At 42.5% G+C, this 17,287-nt stretch overlaps 1 protein-coding gene across 6 annotated transcripts in view; it reads left to right on the top strand.

Annotated features, from left to right (window-relative positions):
• LOC130269518 (small conductance calcium-activated potassium channel protein 2-like) overlaps positions 1-17,287 on the top strand; it is a 198,512-nt gene that overhangs the window by 37,764 nt on the left and 143,461 nt on the right. For all 6 annotated transcript variants that reach the window (XR_008843550.1, XM_056518116.1, XM_056518118.1 and 3 more), the window contains exon 2: positions 4,498-4,950. Coding sequence is in view for 5 of the 6 variants with exons in the window: in XM_056518116.1 (XP_056374091.1) it covers positions 4,498-4,950 (453 nt within the window). In the remaining variant the exon portion in view is untranslated. The remainder of the gene's footprint in view (positions 1-4,497; positions 4,951-17,287) is intronic.

Here is a 17,287-nt window from a genome sequence, read left to right as displayed (position 1 = left end):
AGTCTTCTGACAGCTCCAGCTAATTCTTGAGGATCCAGGGTACATCCAATGGACATCCACCAGGCAATACTACCACCTAGAGAGGGTTATATAAGCCGCAGAGATACCATTGGCTAAGGCACACATTTACAGTGATATATGTGCAGTTTTTCTGCATGGTAATTGGCGGCACAGCACACTACTGCTGAGTGTGAGCCCAACCTAAAAGAAATCTTATCTGCTGTTGTAGTGATGAGCGGCATTGGCCATATTCGAAATTGTGATATTTTGAGAATATATAGTTGAATATTCGTTCTATATTCGCAAATTTCGCATATTCATTATATTTGCATATTCGCATATGTGAATATTCGCGTATTCGAGGAAGAAAACTGTGAGGGGGTGAGCAACTGTACTATTGGTTGCTAGGGATGTTGTTGATAACCTCTGACAATTGTATTTGCATCATTCTAATTGGCCCACAAGTGAAAAGAAGGAATATGCGAATATTCACACATGCGAATATGCGGAAAAAAGTGAATACTGGTAATTTTGAATATATAGCGAATATATTCGTAATATTTGCGAATTCGCGAACTTGCGATATTCGTGATAAAAATTTGAAATTCGAATATTCGCACCCAACACTATTCAGGACCAACACTGGTGGTTATTCCCTTACACTTTGCCAAAATGACCCCAACTGTGCATATATAAATAAGAATAGATCAAGCCCTGCCTAACAGCTTCAAATGCAAATAAACAAATTCAAAAAATGACTACAAAAGCTCTAACTATACACTAAGTACTGTAGGTAGCTACAGTATTACTTACCCCTCCACGATGCTCCGGGGTGCCCTCCGGGTCCAGCGCTGGTCTTCCGGCGTCTTCTCGGCCCTCTCCGATGACGTCAATACGCTGCTGCGCATGCCATCCAATAGGAATGGCGTACGCAGCGGCGTAATGACGTCGCTACGCAGGCCCAGTAAGGCCTTGCGGAAGACAGAAGAGGACCGCAGAAGACAGCGGAGAGCCCAGCGGAGGCCCGGGATCACCATCGGGAGCGGCGGGGACACCATCTCGAGCGGCGGGGACAGGTGAGTACAGCTTCCTATACTTTACATTGCACGGATCCCTCAACATTCGATGGATTCGACAAACGATAGCTCGTTTGGAACGAATTGCCATCGTATGTTGAGGGACCACTGTACTAGGGAAAACCGTGATTTTCAATTGCTGTACCTAAATTGACAACCCAGCGTACAATGTGCTCTCGTCCACAAATTGTAGCTAATAAACGAAAACTAACTTGTAAAAAAGATAAAGAATAACAGTGCAAACTTTAAACAGACTCTGAGGGCAGCATAACCTAATGACAAAGAAGCTGAACAAAACAATACATCACTTCCATCTTTCTGTGCAGCCGTTCTTCTTGTACCCTTATGAATATAAGGGCACCGAACACTGCGCCCTAGTCCTCTCCATTATGTGTGCACTCAGTAATTCTCCATATTCACCTGCAGGTCAGTGATTGACAGCTGTCTACCTATACACAGTATAGTCAGACAGCTGCCAATCAATGGCCGGTAGGCGGATTCCTTTGCATATCAGGAAAATGGCTGCACAGAACGATACATGTTATACATAGTCCTGTTCAGCTTCTCTCCTCTGTCACTAGTTTATGCTGCTCTTAGATCTAGGAGTGAAGAAATTCCACAAACTGACTTTTTGTAATGTAACATCCTAATACAGTACCATGCTGGGATTCATTGAGCACTAGGCAGACTGTATTGGTAAGTGCTGGATTTTATACGCCTGTGTGAATGGTGATAAATAAAACACTGGAATTCAAGACTTAAAAGGCACAATCATTTTGTCCTTATAGTGCAGCTTTTGCATAACTGTGATTATGTGATTATGGAGAGAAACAATAAAACAAAATAAAACAATAAAACATTAAAGAAAGACAACAAAACTATTTGTTTTTGTGTTGTCACTTTTCAATTTTTCAATTTTTTTTACTATGTTTTGGGAGGCATATTAATTGAGGATAGTAAATTCTGGCATTGCTTTTTTGTTTTGCATTCATGGCATTCACCAAGCAGGATACAGTTTATGGTAATTTATATCAGTGGTTCTTAACTTTTTTTTGCCAGGGTACCCCTTCACAGCCCATTCCCCAAAAATTGTAGCCCATATTAGAGGCATTTTGTAATGATTATAGTATAATTCATATGTTACTTTCCACTATAACAGGCCCCCTGTTCCTCTCCCTATCTCCCCAGTCCCCCGATTTACAGGTGACATCTTCTCTAACCAGAGTTGTTTACTTTTCTTTTCTTCACTATCTGGCCTAGACCGCCATTAAGATTTCTCACATACAAGAATTCTCCACAGAACCAGCCAAACAAACATTTTAGGCTCCTTTCTGCAGTACAATACCCATCTATTTACAAACTTCCCATGTTTATTGTAAGACACAGTAATAGTACCCACTTTGCATCCCCATAAAGTTATTAGGCCCCCTCTGTGCCCCCATATATAGCTGTAGGCCCCCAAACTGCCCCCCATATATAGTTGTAGGCCACCATACTGTCCCGCTTTGGTGCTCCCCTGCTCCTGTAGTCTGGGGATCTATTGCTATGGCTCATAGCAATAGGTCCCAGGTCTGCAGGGGCAGTGGAGCAACAAAGCTGATGGTAGTTACTGCCCACAGCAGCCCAGTGCCCGCACTTCCCATTTGCTGTCCTCCTGCTCCACTCCATGGTGCAGTGACATCAGCCTACAATTTCTTTCATAGTGGTCCAGACCAGTAACCAGTGGCTGCCATTACTGATTTTTTTTTCACGTACCCCCTGGAGAACTGTTAAGTACCCCTGGGGGTACTTGTACCCCAGGTTGAGAACCACTGATTTATATGGTAATGATATGATAATTAAAAAGCCTTTTTCTCTGTCTTGCAGAGTGAAAGACCAAGAGCAGAGATATGCTTTCCCCTTTCCACTGCCTATTTAGGGCTGTCAGCAGTTTTGTGGTAGGAAAACTGCTGACTGTAGATTCCGTTTATGGTTGTTACAAATTCTGCAGGGCCTATTAGGAGTATGATGCCTTCATCAGGCTCTAAGCTGCCAATAAAACCCATCAGCACCAGTTAAACTTAGTGAGGAAGCTCTTCCCCTCAAAAGTTATGCAAAAGAACCATAACAAACATGGTATTCCGTCATAAGCCCCCTTAGTGAGCAGCAAAAAAATGTGGTATTCAATTTAACTTTTTCTAAAATGTCCATCTGTATTGAAACAAAATCTGTAAATATTCCTATAGAAATGATTCTCAAGCTTGTGTACAATGGTCGTGGGTCAAGGGTCGTGTCACTATCAGCATTACTATAAAAGGTAACACATCTATTATAAAGCTGGAGGCAGGTAACACAGGATTATGCCATTGGCAATAAACAAAAAGCGGCCTACTTAGTGGCATAGGGTGGGCTGCTAATGTCTGAGGAAAGGCAATAATTTGCGCCCCCTAAACCGTGGACCTACCATGAAAAAAGGACTGCTAACAATTAATGAATTGGGGCAAAAACATTTTATCCCCTATGCCAAATATTAAAGTAACTTGGAATTTTCAACATGGCGCATGGCTGTTAATTACTACTTGTAAAATAAAAAGTGCTTGGAAAACTTTAGTAGATCAGTCAAATGAAGTATAAACAAAAATTGTTAGTTAAGGGGGTGGCTCTAGTTATGCCAGAAAAGGAGCTTAATTGCATTGTTACAGTATTTGTTCTCCAGTATATGTGTTGAGCTGTTTAGAATTGTAAAAATTGATCTGACTGGCTGACTGGTTGTTTATATTATTATTATTATTATTGCAGTATTTTTTTTAATATTTTTTTGCTTTTTTTTATTTTTTATAAATGAGCTTTGTCTACTATACTGAGTGTCAAAAAATGTATAAATTTAGTATTTTTAAAACCGACCTCTGTGACCCCCCGCATTCACAATAATAGGGCCCTGACTCCCCTTGCAGGATGGAGTTGTGGGTGGTCACACGCTTTATTTATTGTCTATAGGAGCACCAGAGATACCTGGACACTGCAGGATCCCATGGGCAATGAATGAATTGTGTGTAGACCCCGGCTCCATTCAGTAGGGAGAGGCGGGGCCCTGCTGTGGATAAAGGATATGTTTCTATCACTAAAAAATAGGTATGATGCCAAATGAACCTTGAAGAGAAGATATCTCACATATATGTTTACATATATATATATATATATATATATATATATATAATACATTTTCTCCAAACTGATTGCATAGTGGATTGTATAAAGCATAGTCAATAATTGTTCCGATTCTATAATGTGTACTCAGTGTGTATTTGTATTCAATATGCATTTGCAAAGCCCATATTTATGATAATTTTTTCATATAAAAACTGCATACCAACTCAAGCAGACTACACGATTTAAGTCCCCATCCGTCTGTAACAAATGTTTCTGTGTATCTGTTCCATAGGGGAACGCTGACCTACAGCCCATCAGTCATGATGGTCCAGGAGCATCCTTCAGACAGTCCAACCGTTTTTCGGACATAGCCATGAACAGCTGCAGATACAACGGGGGGATCCCAAGACCCCTCAGCAGCCTGAGCTCCTCTAGGAGGAACCTCCACGAGACAGATCCAGAAACCCAGCCCTTGCAGACACTACACAGCCCAGGAATAGAAGTCGTAGTAAGCAAAAACGACCCCATCAAAGCATCTCACCGCAGCCTACGGGGAGGGGACGACAGTAGCCTTGGAGGTCATAAGGGCCAAAAGAAGAACCAAAACGTGGGCTACAGGCTGGGTCACCGTAGAGCACTATTTGAGAAGAGGAAAAGGCTCAGTGACTACGCTCTTATATTTGGGATGTTTGGTATAGTGGTCATGGTCACTGAAACAGAGCTGTCCTGGGGGGTCTACACAAAGGTAATGATTAATACTTTCTACTGTTAAACAATTAATATCTACTCAAGAATATGATCCATGTTTACTGCTTTAATCATTGTTGAGTTCGGATTCATTGTATTCCTTTTTGTTCTTTACTTAATATGTGTCATAACATGAGATCACAGAAAAATCAGGGATTCCTGAATACCTTTTGTGCTGCTGTGTTTCACACATGTGACTTGTCAACCAGGCAATTTCTACTTATCTTAAGGTGGAAGAGAAATAAGTTAAACAACAGGCTATAATAAATAAGCTGAGAACAAATTCAACTACAATTTACTACAATTTAGAAAAAGTTAATATATCAAATATTTTCCTTAAGGTGATACTAGTGATTATAAGGTTCACTTTACACTACGAATCAACCAAATTGTGGAGGACAAAAGATTTAGATCCTTCCATAAATTTTCATTTAATCCAGGGCCATGACAACAAGTATGTGCTGTAGGCAGCTGTCTAGTGTGCTACTGAACCCTGTACCCTGGTACTTAAGGACCCATGACGTACGCGTACATCATGGACAATTCCGGCCCCCGCCGCGCACCGGGTGGGGATCGGACCGGGATGCCTGCTGAAATAATTCAGCAGGCATCCCGTGCAAAGGCCCAGGGGGGTCATCAGCCCCCCCCCCCCCCATGTGTCGGCGATCGTGGCAAATCGCAAGTGAATTCATACTTGCGATTTGCGCGATTCCGGGTCATTACGGGTCTATGGTGACCCGGAATAGAAGGGGGATCATGGGTGCCACCCCTCCTATCACTGCTATTGGTGGTCTGGACACGACCACCAATAGTAGATCGGGGGCGGGGGGGTTTACTTTAGTTTTTTCCCGTCCTGCCCACCCACAATAGGCAGGGCAGGACGGGGAAACCTGACAGGGACCGGCGCCGAAGATCCACTTACCGATCCGGAGGCTGCGGGCGACGGAGATCGGCGGGCGGCAACGTCGTGCGGCTGGATCCTACGGAAGCCGGTGAGTTGCCTAGCGACATCTGGAGGGTACAGTCTGAGACCACTAGATAGTGGTCTCTAACTGTAGCCCTCCAGATGTTGCAAAACTACAACTCCCAGCATGCCCAGACAGCTGTTTGGGCATGCTGGAGTATGTAGTTTTGCAACAGCTGGAGGGCTACAGTTTGAGACCACTATCTAATGGTCTCTTAAACTGTAGCCCTCCAGATGTTGCAAAACTGCAAATCCCAGAATGCCCAAACAGCTGTCTCGGCATGCTGGGAGTTGTAGTTGCGCACCTCCAGCTGTTACATAGTTACATAGTTACATAGTTAGTACGGTCGAAAAAAGACATATGTCCATCAAGTTCAACCAGGGAATTAAGGGGTAGGGGTGTGGCGCGATATTGGGGAAGGGATGAGATTTTATATTTCTTCATAAGCATTAATCCTATTTTGTTCCAGGAATGTATCTAATCCTGTTTTAAAGCTGTTAATTGTTCCTGCTGTGACCAGTTCCTGAGGTAGACCGTTCCATAAATTCACAGTCCTCACGGTAAAGAAGGCGTGTCGCCCCTTGAGACTAAACTTTTTCTTCTCCAGACGGAGGGAGTGCCCCCTCGTCCTTTGGGGGGGTTTAACCTGGAACAGTTTTTCTCCATATTTTTTGTATGGGCCATTAATATACTTATATACGTTTATCATATCCCCCCTTAAACGTCTCTTCTCAAGACTAAACAATTGTAACTCCTTTAATCGCTCCTCATAGCTAAGATGTTCCATGCCCCATATTAGTTTAGTCGCGCGTCTCTGCACCCTTTCCAACTCCGCAGTGTCCCTTTTATGGACAGGTGACCAAAACTGAACAGCATATTCCAGGTGAGGCCGTACCAATGCTTTATAAAGGGGGAGTATTATGTCCCTGTCCCTTGAGTCCATGCCTCTTTTGATACATGACAATATCCTGCCGGCTTTGGAAGCAGCAGCCTGACATTGCATGCTATTCTGTAGTCTGTGATCTACAAGTACACCCAGATCCTTCTCTACCAGTGACTCTGCCAGTTTAATCCCCCCTAAGACATACGATGCATGCAGGTTATTAGTACCCAGATGCATAACTTTACATTTATCCACATTGAACCTCATTTGCCAAGTGGATGCCCAGACACTTAGTCTATCCAAGTCATCTTGTAACTTATGCACATCCTCTATAGACTGTACTGTGCTACAAAGCTTGGTGTCATCTGCAAAGATAGAAACAGAGCTGTTAATACCATCCTCTATATCATTGATAAATAAATTAAACAACAGCGGTCCCAGTACAGAACCTTGGGGTACACCACTAATAACCGGGGACCAATCAGAGTACGAATCATTGACCACCACTCTCTGGGTACGATCCATGAGCCAGTGTTCAATCCAGTTACAAACTAAAATTTCCAAACCCAAAGACCTTAACTTACCTGTCAGACGTCTATGAGGGACAGTATCAAACGCTTTGGCAAAATCCAGAAACACTATATCCACAGCCATTCCTCTGTCAAGGCTTCTACTCACCTCTTCATAAAAGCAAATTAGATTGGTTTGACAACTTCTATCCTTAGTAAACCCATGCTGGCTATCACTTATAATACAATTATCCCTTATGTATTCCTGTATGTAATCCCTTTTTGCTGTTTTTATTACATTTTTACAGATTTTATTAAGCTCCTTGTACTGTTTAAATGTTATAGCTGACCCATCAGATTTGTATTTTTTGAAGGCTATTTTTTTGTTGTTTATTGCTCTTTTAACATCATGTGTCAGCCATGTAGGATTTAGTTTTAATCGTTTATATTTGTTCCCCTTTGGTATATATTTAGCTGTATAGTTATTTAGAGTTGATTTAAAGATGTCCCATTTACCTTCTGTATCAGTATTTGACAACACCTCCCCCCAGTCTATGTCCTGTAGTGCAGCCCTCAGCCCAGGGAAATTTGCCTTTTTAAAGTTATATGTTTTTGCCTTCCCCGCCTGTCTTTGTTTTCTACATTTTAAGTCAAAAGTAACTATATTGTGGTCGCTATTAGCAAGGTTTTCCCGCACAGTTACATTACCAACCAGCTCTGCGTTGTTGGAAATGATCAGATCCAACAAGGCATCACTTCTTGTTGGGTCCTCCACAAACTGGCCCATAAAATTATCCTGCAATAAATTTAGGAATTGTCGCCCCTTTGTAGTTTTAGCCAACCCCGGACCCCAATCTATATCTGGATAGTTAAAATCTCCCATTATTACCACTGTACCTGCCCGGGCGGCCCTCTCTATTTGTTTATGAAGCCGAATTTCTATCTCTTCAGTGATATTAGGGGGTCTGTAGATTACACCAAATACTATTTTTTCAGTATTTCCCTCCTTTTGTAATTCTACCCACAATGATTCCACATCCTCAGAATCATCACACTCTATGGCATCGTTCACACTGACTTTCATACCACTTCTAACATACAGACAGACTCCACCACCTTTTCTGTTCATTCTATCCTTGCGAAACAAGGTAAACCCCAGCAGATTGACAGCCCAGTCATGCGAGGAGTCCAGCCATGTCTCAGTGACCCCAACTATATCAATATGTTCCTCCAGTATCAAGGCCTCAAGCTCCCCCATTTTATTTGCTAGGCTTCTGGCATTTGTGAACATACACTTTACATTTGCATCCTTTATGTTATTGGGGTTAATGGGATTCAAGGGTGTAAGTTTTATTTTCCTATGAAGCCTAATCCTATTAACTATTCTAACCCCTCCCTCCGCTCCACCCCCAGGTACATTTATAATTCCCACCTCTCTATCTACACTATCTTCCCCCTCTTTGCTGTAGGTTCCCTCCCCCCAAGTCCCTAGTTTAAACACTCCTCCACCCTTCTAGCCATCTTCTCCCCAAGCAAAGCTGCACCCTCCCCATTGAGGTGCAGCCCGTCCCTACGGTAGAGCCGGTAACCGACAGCGAAGTCAGCCCAGTTCTCCATGAACCCAAACCCTTCCTTCCTACACCAGCTTCTGAGCCACTTGTTTACCTCCCTGATCTCCCGCTGCCTCTCTGGTGCGGCTCGTGGTACTGGTAGTATTTCAGAAAAGACTACCTTGGAGGTCCTTGCCTTAAGCTTGCGGCCTAAGTCCCTGAAATCATTTTTAAGGACACTCCACCTACCTCTTACTTTGTCATTGGTGCCAATATGTACCATGACTGCTGGGTCCTCTCCAGCCCCGCCCAACAACCTGTCAACCCGATCCGCGATGTGCCGAACTCGTGCGCCAGGCAGACAACACACTGTTCGGCGATCCCGGTCTTTGTGACAGATTGCCCTGTCTGTCCCCCTAATAATTGAGTCCCCCACCACTAGTACATGTCTGGCCTGCCCTGTACTCCTCCCTCCCTCCTTACTGGAGCAGACACCACCCTGGCGGTCAGAGGCGGTATCCTGCTGCAGTTCTGCTAGCTCTGTAATGGCATCCCCCTCATCTGCCAAGCGGGCAAACTTGTTGGGGTGTGCCAGTTCAGGACTAGCCTCCCTGACACTTTTTCCCCTACCCCTCTTTCTAACTGTAACCCAGCTAACTGCCTGACTGTCCTGCAACTCCGTCCCACTGTCCTCCCCCACCTCTATTCCCGAGAGTGCCTGCTCAGTGAGCAGGAGACTCCTCTCCATGTTGTTAATGCTTCTCATTGTTGCCAGTCGCCCCTCTAGATGCAGGATCTGGGCTTCCAAACGGACAACTAGCACACATCTCGCACAACAATATGCACCCTCAAACTGTTGTTCAAGGATTGCATACATTGAACAGGATGTACATTGGACTGCATTTTCCAACATGGAGGCCATCTAATTATGGGGATTTCACAAATGTATAGGAAAAAACAGACAGTCAAAATTACACTTAAAATTTTTTGTAGACCTTGTGGGTTCAAAAATTAAAACTGACAGCGATCTCAACCTCCTGCTTTCAAACTCCAGTTTTTGAAACTCCTCTTTCACGCCCCCTCTTACACAGCAACACTCAGAAGAGCAAGCTCTCAATAAGAGTCCCAAGCTAAGATTTATACACCTGTGCCCAATCTACTCCTCCTCCCCCTAGAGGTGGAACAGAGAAAAAAAAAATAAAAAAAAAAATGAAAGAGGGTGTTTAAACTCTAACAGTTATCCCACTATGTGCAAAAGAGAAAAACTTACCCAAAATATGAATGTGGGCTATAGGCAGTCGCACCCACTCCACAGATTCACTCCGCACAACAGATAATCACAGTTTTTGAAACTCCTCTTTCACGCCCCCTCTTACACAGCAACACTCAGAAAGAGCAAGCTCTCAATAAGAGTCCCAAGCTAAGATTTATACACCTGTGCCCAATCTACTCCTCCTCCCCCCAAAATATGAATGTGGGCTATAGGCAGTCGCACCCAGTCCACAGATTCACTCCGCACAACAGATAATCACAGTTTTTGAAACTCCTCTTTCACGCCCCCTCTTACACAGCAACACTCAGAAAGAGCAAGCAAGCTGTTGCATAACTACATCTCCCAGCATACCCTTTGGTGATCAGTACATGCTGGGAGTTGTAGTTTTGCAACAGCTGGAGGCACACTGGTTGGAAAATACTGAGTTAGATAACAGAACCTAACTGAAGGTTTTACAACCAGTGTGCCTCCAGCTGTTGCAAAACTACAACTCCCAGCATGCACGGTCTGTCAGTACATGCTGGGAGTTGTAATTTTGAAACAGCTGGAGGTTTGCCCCCCCAGGTGAACGTACAGGGTACATTCACACGGGTAGGTTTACAGTAAGTTTCTTGCTTCAAGTTTGGGCTGCCGCAATTTTTTTGCCGCAGTGCAAACTCCTAGCGGGAAACTCACTGTAACCCACCAGTGCAAATGTACCCTAAAAACACTACACTACACTAACACATAATAAAGGGTAAAACACTACATATACACCCCTTACACTGTCCCCCCCAATAAAAATTTTAAACTTATTGTACGGCAGTGTTTTCAAAATGGAGCCTCCAGCTGTTGCGAAACAACAACTCCCAGCATTTCTGGACAGCCACGGACTGTCTAGGCATGCTGGGAGTTTAGCAACAGCTGGAGGCACCCTGTTTGGGAATCACTGGCGTAGAATACCCTTATGTCCACCCCTATGCAATTCCTAATTTAGTCCTCAAATATGCATGGCGCTCTCACTTCAGAGCCCTGTCGTATTTCAAGAAAACAGTTTAGGGCCACATATGGGGTATCTCTGTACTCGGGAGAAATTGCACTACAAATTATGGGGGGCTTTTTCTCCTTTTACTCCTTATGAAAAGGAAAAGTTGGGGGCTACACCAGCTTGTTAGTGTAAAAAAATAAAAAAAATTTACACTAACATGCTGGTGTTGCCCTTTACTTTTATTTTCACAAGCGTTAAAAGGAAAAAAAGACCCCCAAAATTTGTAACGCAATTTCTCCTGAGTACGAAAATACCCCATATGTGGTCGTAAAATGCTCTGCGGGTGCACAACAAGGCTCAGGAGTGAGAGCGCACCATGTACATTTGAGGCCTAAATTGGTGATTTGCACAGGGGTGGCCGATTTTACAGCGGTTCTGACATAAACGCAAAAAAATAAATACCCACATGTGACCCCATTTTGGAAACTACACCCCTCACGGAATGTTATAAGGGGTGCAGTGAGCATTTACGCCCCACAGGTGTCTGACAGATTTTTGGAACAGTGGTACGTGAAAATGAAAAATGTAATTTTTCATTTGCACAGCCCACTGTTCCAAAGATCTGTCAAATGCCAGTGGGGTGTAAATACTCACTGCACCCCTTATTAAATTCTGTGAGGGGTGTAGTTTACAAAATAGAGTCACATGGGGGGGGGGGGGTCCACTGTTCTGGCACCATGGGGGGCTTTGTAAACGCACATGGCCCCTGACTTCCATTCCAAATTTTTTTTCCCAAAAGCTCAATGGCGCTCCTTCTCTTCTGAGCATTGTAGTGCGCCAGCAGAGCACTTGACGTCCACACATGAGGTATTTCCATACTCAGAAAAGATGGGGTTTCAAATTTTGTGGGGCATTTTGTCCTATTACCCCTTGTAAAAAATTTAAATTTGAGGGAAAACTAGCATTTTAGTGGGAAAAAAAATCATTTACACATCCAACTTTCACGAAAAGTCGTCAAACACCTGTGAGGTGTTAAGGCTCACTGGTCCCCTTGTTACATGCCTTGAGGGGTGTAGTTTCCAAAATAGTATGCCATGTGTTTTTTTTTTGCTGTCCTGGCACCATAGGGGCTTCCTAAATGCGACATGCCCCCCAAAAACCATTTCAGCGAATTTTGCTTTTCAAAAGCTAAATGTGACTCCTTCTCTTCTGAGCATTGTAGTTTGCCCGCAAAGCATTTTACATCCTAACATGGGGTATTTCCATACTCAGAAGAGATGGGGTTACAAATGTTGGGGGTCATTTTCTCCTATTATCCCTTGTAAAAAATCTAAATATGAGGGAAAACTAGCATTTTAGTGGAAAAAAAAAATCATTTTCACATCCAACTTTAACGAAAAGTCATCAAACACCTATGGGGTGTTAAGGCTCACTGGACCCCTTGTTACATGCCTTGAGGGGTGTAGTTTCCAAAATAGTATGCCATGTGTTTTTTTTTTTGTTGTTCTGGCACCATAGGGGCTTCCTAAATGGGACATGCCCCCCAAAAACCATTTCAGAAAAACTCACTCTCCAAAATCCCACTGTCGGTCCTTCCCTTTTGAGCCCTCTACTGCGCCCGCCGAACACTTGACATACACATATGAGGTATGTTCTTACTCGAGAGAAATTGGGTTACACATTTTAGGAAGATTTCTCTCCTTTTACCCCTTGTAAAAATTCAATAACTGGGTCTACAAGAACATGCGAGTGTAAAAAATGAAGATTTTGAATTTTCTCCTTCAATTTGCTGCTATTCCTGTGAAACACCTAAAGGGTTAACAAACCTTTTGAATGTCATTTTGAATACTTTGAGGGGTTCAGTTTTTATAATGGGGTCATTTGTGGGGTATTTCTAATAAGAAGGCCCTTCAAATCCACTTCAAAACAGAACTGGTCCCTGAAAAATTTTGATTTTGAAAATTTGTGAAAAATCGGAAAATTGCTGCTATACTTTGAAGCCCTCTGATGTCCTCCAAAAGTAAAAACATGTCAACTTTATGATGGAAACATAAAGAAGACATATTGTATATGTGAATCAATATATAATTTATTTGGAATATCATTTTTTTCATAAAATTTTGGAATTTTTCACCAAGAAATGATGCAAGTATCGACAAAATTTTACCACTAACATAAAGTAGAATATGTCACGAAAAAAACAATCTTGGAATCAGAATGAAAGGTAAAAGCATCTTAGAGTTATTAATGTTTAAGGTGACAGTGGTCAGATGTGCAAAAAATAGCCTTGTCCTACAGTGAAAATTGGCTGGGTCCTTAAGGGGTTAAAAAAATAAAAATAAAATAAAATAAAAAAATAAATAAAAAAATAAAAAACAAGCTCTTAAATTTCTTCATACAATTGTGACAGCAGCTTGTCTCTTTTGGCACCTCCCAGGAGCCACCGCTGCTGGCTCAACTGTCAGCACTACTGTCTGGCCTATGCCTTTTCCTGCTCCCTCTATACTTCTGCTCTTGCTGTCTCTTTTTTGTCCGATGCCACCTGTAGAGTTCATGGATATTTAATTGATCAGAGTTTGTTCCCAGTTCTGTTGCTCTGTTACTTCAGGTAATTTCCTTTTTAAAGCAGTCACACCTGTTCCCTTGCCTGAGCAAAGGTTCCTGAGTGTTCCTGTTAATATGTTGTTTGCATTTGGTTTTGCAAGTGTTTAACACTAGCTAACTTCCTAACTTCACCTCTGCCTTTTTCTCTTTACCTCTTTGCCTTTCTTGTGTATGACCAAGACTGTTGACCGAGAACCTGAGCTGCTTGTCTTGACCATTCTTCTTTTGAACAAATGTTTAATTAATAAAGTTTTTAATACACAACTCAGAAAGAATTAAGTAATTGCCAACGTTAAAGGGAGTATCCATTAAAAAAAAACATTTAGGCCTAAATATCATAAAATAACAAAGAAATGCCAGAACTAGGCTAATCGGATGAACCACCTCCACGGGGACCAACATAGGGTATTTACCCTATAAGGGAGTTCCTCACAGGGACTTCAAATATCATATACTTTATTGGCAATGCATTTTAGCTCTGTTGTACTAGAGCCTTCATCAGGTGTGAGCTGAAACACAATTCCAATAAAGTACATGATATTTGTAGTTCCTGTGAGGAACTCCCATATTGTTTAAATACCCTACATTGGTCACTGCGTCCTGGAGTGTGGAGATGGTTCATCCCATTAACCTGGTCCTGGCATTCCTGTGTTCCTAAGCACACCCTGACTGATTCCGAAATGTATGGTGCTCCAGCCACCTAAAGCTGTCTGGCCTACATTAGCATTGTGCTTAACCTGCACAAACTGAAGGTTAGTACATTGATTGAAGGGTTTGGGGCCCTGGGATCTGTACTGGCTGACTGAAGGTAATACCCAAGGCCCCTTCCCCCACATTTTTTGTTTCTGCATAAATTAACATATAAAACTTTTCTAACCTGGCCAATATCACGGAAATTTTGTACAGTAGCTGCAGTGGGCTCCCTGGTCTCTGTTTACTTGTGGCTAGCACATGACAATACCACCTAAATCAAAGACAGTAGTGAAAGGGTGTAGAACAGTGTTCTTCAGATGTTGAACAACTTCAACTCCCAGCATGCCGTTGGTATGCCCGGACAGCCAGCCTTTAGGTGTAGCCAACGGCTGTCTGTGAATCCTGGGAGTTGAAGTTTTGCAACATCTGGAGGGCCACAGTTTGAGACCACTGGGGTAGAATGTGTTCTGCAGTCTTTAATTTGAAAATACAGGGAAATAGAATGTGGTCTGAGGAGCTCTTGGAGTGCATATCCTCACTGCTCAACAGTGGTGTTACTTCATTTGTTACTGTTACAACATGTGTTACTGCAATCCTTTTCTGTGAGAAATACTTCATTTTCTAGAAAAATTTCAGGGGTGCCAACATTTACGGTCATGACTGTATGCTACCTGTCCAAGATCTCCATATAGAAAACCCAGGGACTATTTATACAGCTCCAGTAGGTCAAAATGCAACCACACAACCAGCTGAGTGGGTCTTTACTGGTAATAATGCTATATAGGTAGTTCGCTATAGTGAGCTCTTCCCTATAATGCATTTGTAAGGCAACACTGCTTAAAAGCAAAAAGGTATTTTTCTAAACTATACCACAGCCTCTCATAAATCTAATCTGAAAAAGCTCTATGTAGAAAAGAATCACACAGCGTAATTTCTGAGCGGAATCTAGTGGAACTATTATGGCTGAAGAATCACATATGCAAACGTAGTGCTTTGGTGCACTGGGGGGCATTTCCAGCCCCTTGGTGCACTCTTCTGTCTGTCCAGCTCCATCCACCCTCTGCAATGTCATCTGTATAAATATTGTAGAATGGGACCCTTCAATCACCCTTGCCAGCAAGCAAACACACCCAAACAGGCACGTGTCACAGTTCAATAGTCCTGGGTTTATTGTAATAATTTACATTAATCAATAAGTCAATAAACAAATAATGCTCCCTTAGATATAGATAAAGCAGACCAATCGATACTAGCACCAAAGACAAGGGAAAATGGAGCACTCACCGCAACCTGGTCTTAAATTGGTTGTCCTTTATTCACAGTGGACAAAATGATCACAAACAAGGGGGATTCACACAGGGAAGCTTGATGAAGATGAGGAAGGGGGGACGTCCACTGGGGCTACAATTGTTTCACCCCAACTTGCGCTTTCTTGGGTCTAAGGAACCGCCAGTTGGCATAAAACAATTGTAGCCTCAGTGAAAGTGTCCCCCACCTCATCGTCATCACACTCCCTTCTTTTAATCCCCCTTGTTTGTAATTGTTTTGTCTACCGTAAATAATGGACAATAAATTGAAGACCAAGTTGCAGTTAGTGTTCCATTATTATCTTGTCTTTGGTTCAGTCTTTGTTCAGTGTAGCAATATCCAACGTACCCCAGACAAGTTGATATTAACTATAGACGTACTGCTGTCCTCTGGCAGTGCTCACACACCTGTGAGATCAGGTTCAGGACTGCAACACACTCCAGAACTGGAGTATAGGAGTGACTTTATGTCCAGAACCTTCAGGCACTCCCAAAACCTGGACCCAAACCCCAGTGTTATGTCACTGAGACAAGAAGCCTCAGTGGAAAAGAAGAGACCAGCGCACCCCACCCTGGACTGATTGAGTACAGATCCAGGTGCTGGACAACACTGGTAAACAGGAAAATAAAGACGTGTGGAATCCAGCTCTTGTGCAAATAAAATCCAAGGTTTATTCCAATAAGACAACACAGGAACACAGGAAGTTACGTGTGTAAAGCACAGAAATCGCTCTTAGTCATACACCAAATGCAGGAAAGACATGGGTATATGTATATATAGGTGGAGCAATCGCACCGGAACACAGATCCTGTGGTCCGGTGGTATTGACTCCTTCCAAACCCCATAAGATTCACAACATATACTAAGCTTTATTAATACATATAAAATAAAGCATGTAAAAACACATATGAATGTGAAAAATGGGTTAAAAGAATAATATGTAAATATAAATGAAGGCTGTTCACAAGAGTCAAGTGGAAAAAGAAATCGAGACAAACGAAAAAGTGAACCAGTAGTCATGTCAATATATGTCATATATGATGGAGTTTATCAAAGACAGAAGCTCACAATAGTACGCTAGCAGCATCAGTGGGGATGACAAGCGCAGGGAATAAAAAGTATATAAATATATACAGATATATAATAAGGGATATTAAGATATTAATGCATCCAGCAATTATTAATAATGTAACACAACATCCTGTCGCTTGTTCATGTATGAACAAGTGACAGGATGTTGTGTTACATTATTAATAATTGTTGGATGCATTAATATCTTAGTATCCCTTATTAAATATCTGTATATATTTATATACTTTTTACACATGGAACGTGTAACTCTAGATCAGCCCATTCCTGTCATGTCCTCCTCATCATCACTGGACATTAAGCCAAATTCTCTTCAATTTTGCACTGCTGATCTCTGTTCCTACTTGTACTGCATCTAGAAAATACAGAGCAAGTCCTGGCTGGGCAGTAATTGAGGAGCAGAGATCTCCACGCACAACACAACAGCAGTAACTGCCCAGTCAGCACCTTCTCTGTATATGCTACATGCTGGGGGTGTAGGACCTGTGATAATG

This window comes from Hyla sarda, chromosome 1 (genome assembly GCF_029499605.1).
Source record: "Hyla sarda isolate aHylSar1 chromosome 1, aHylSar1.hap1, whole genome shotgun sequence".
NCBI classification, from domain to species: Eukaryota; Metazoa; Chordata; class Amphibia; order Anura; family Hylidae; genus Hyla; species Hyla sarda.
The sequence above is the reverse complement of the archived record's forward strand: the minus strand, read 5'-3'. Positions and strand labels throughout refer to the sequence as shown.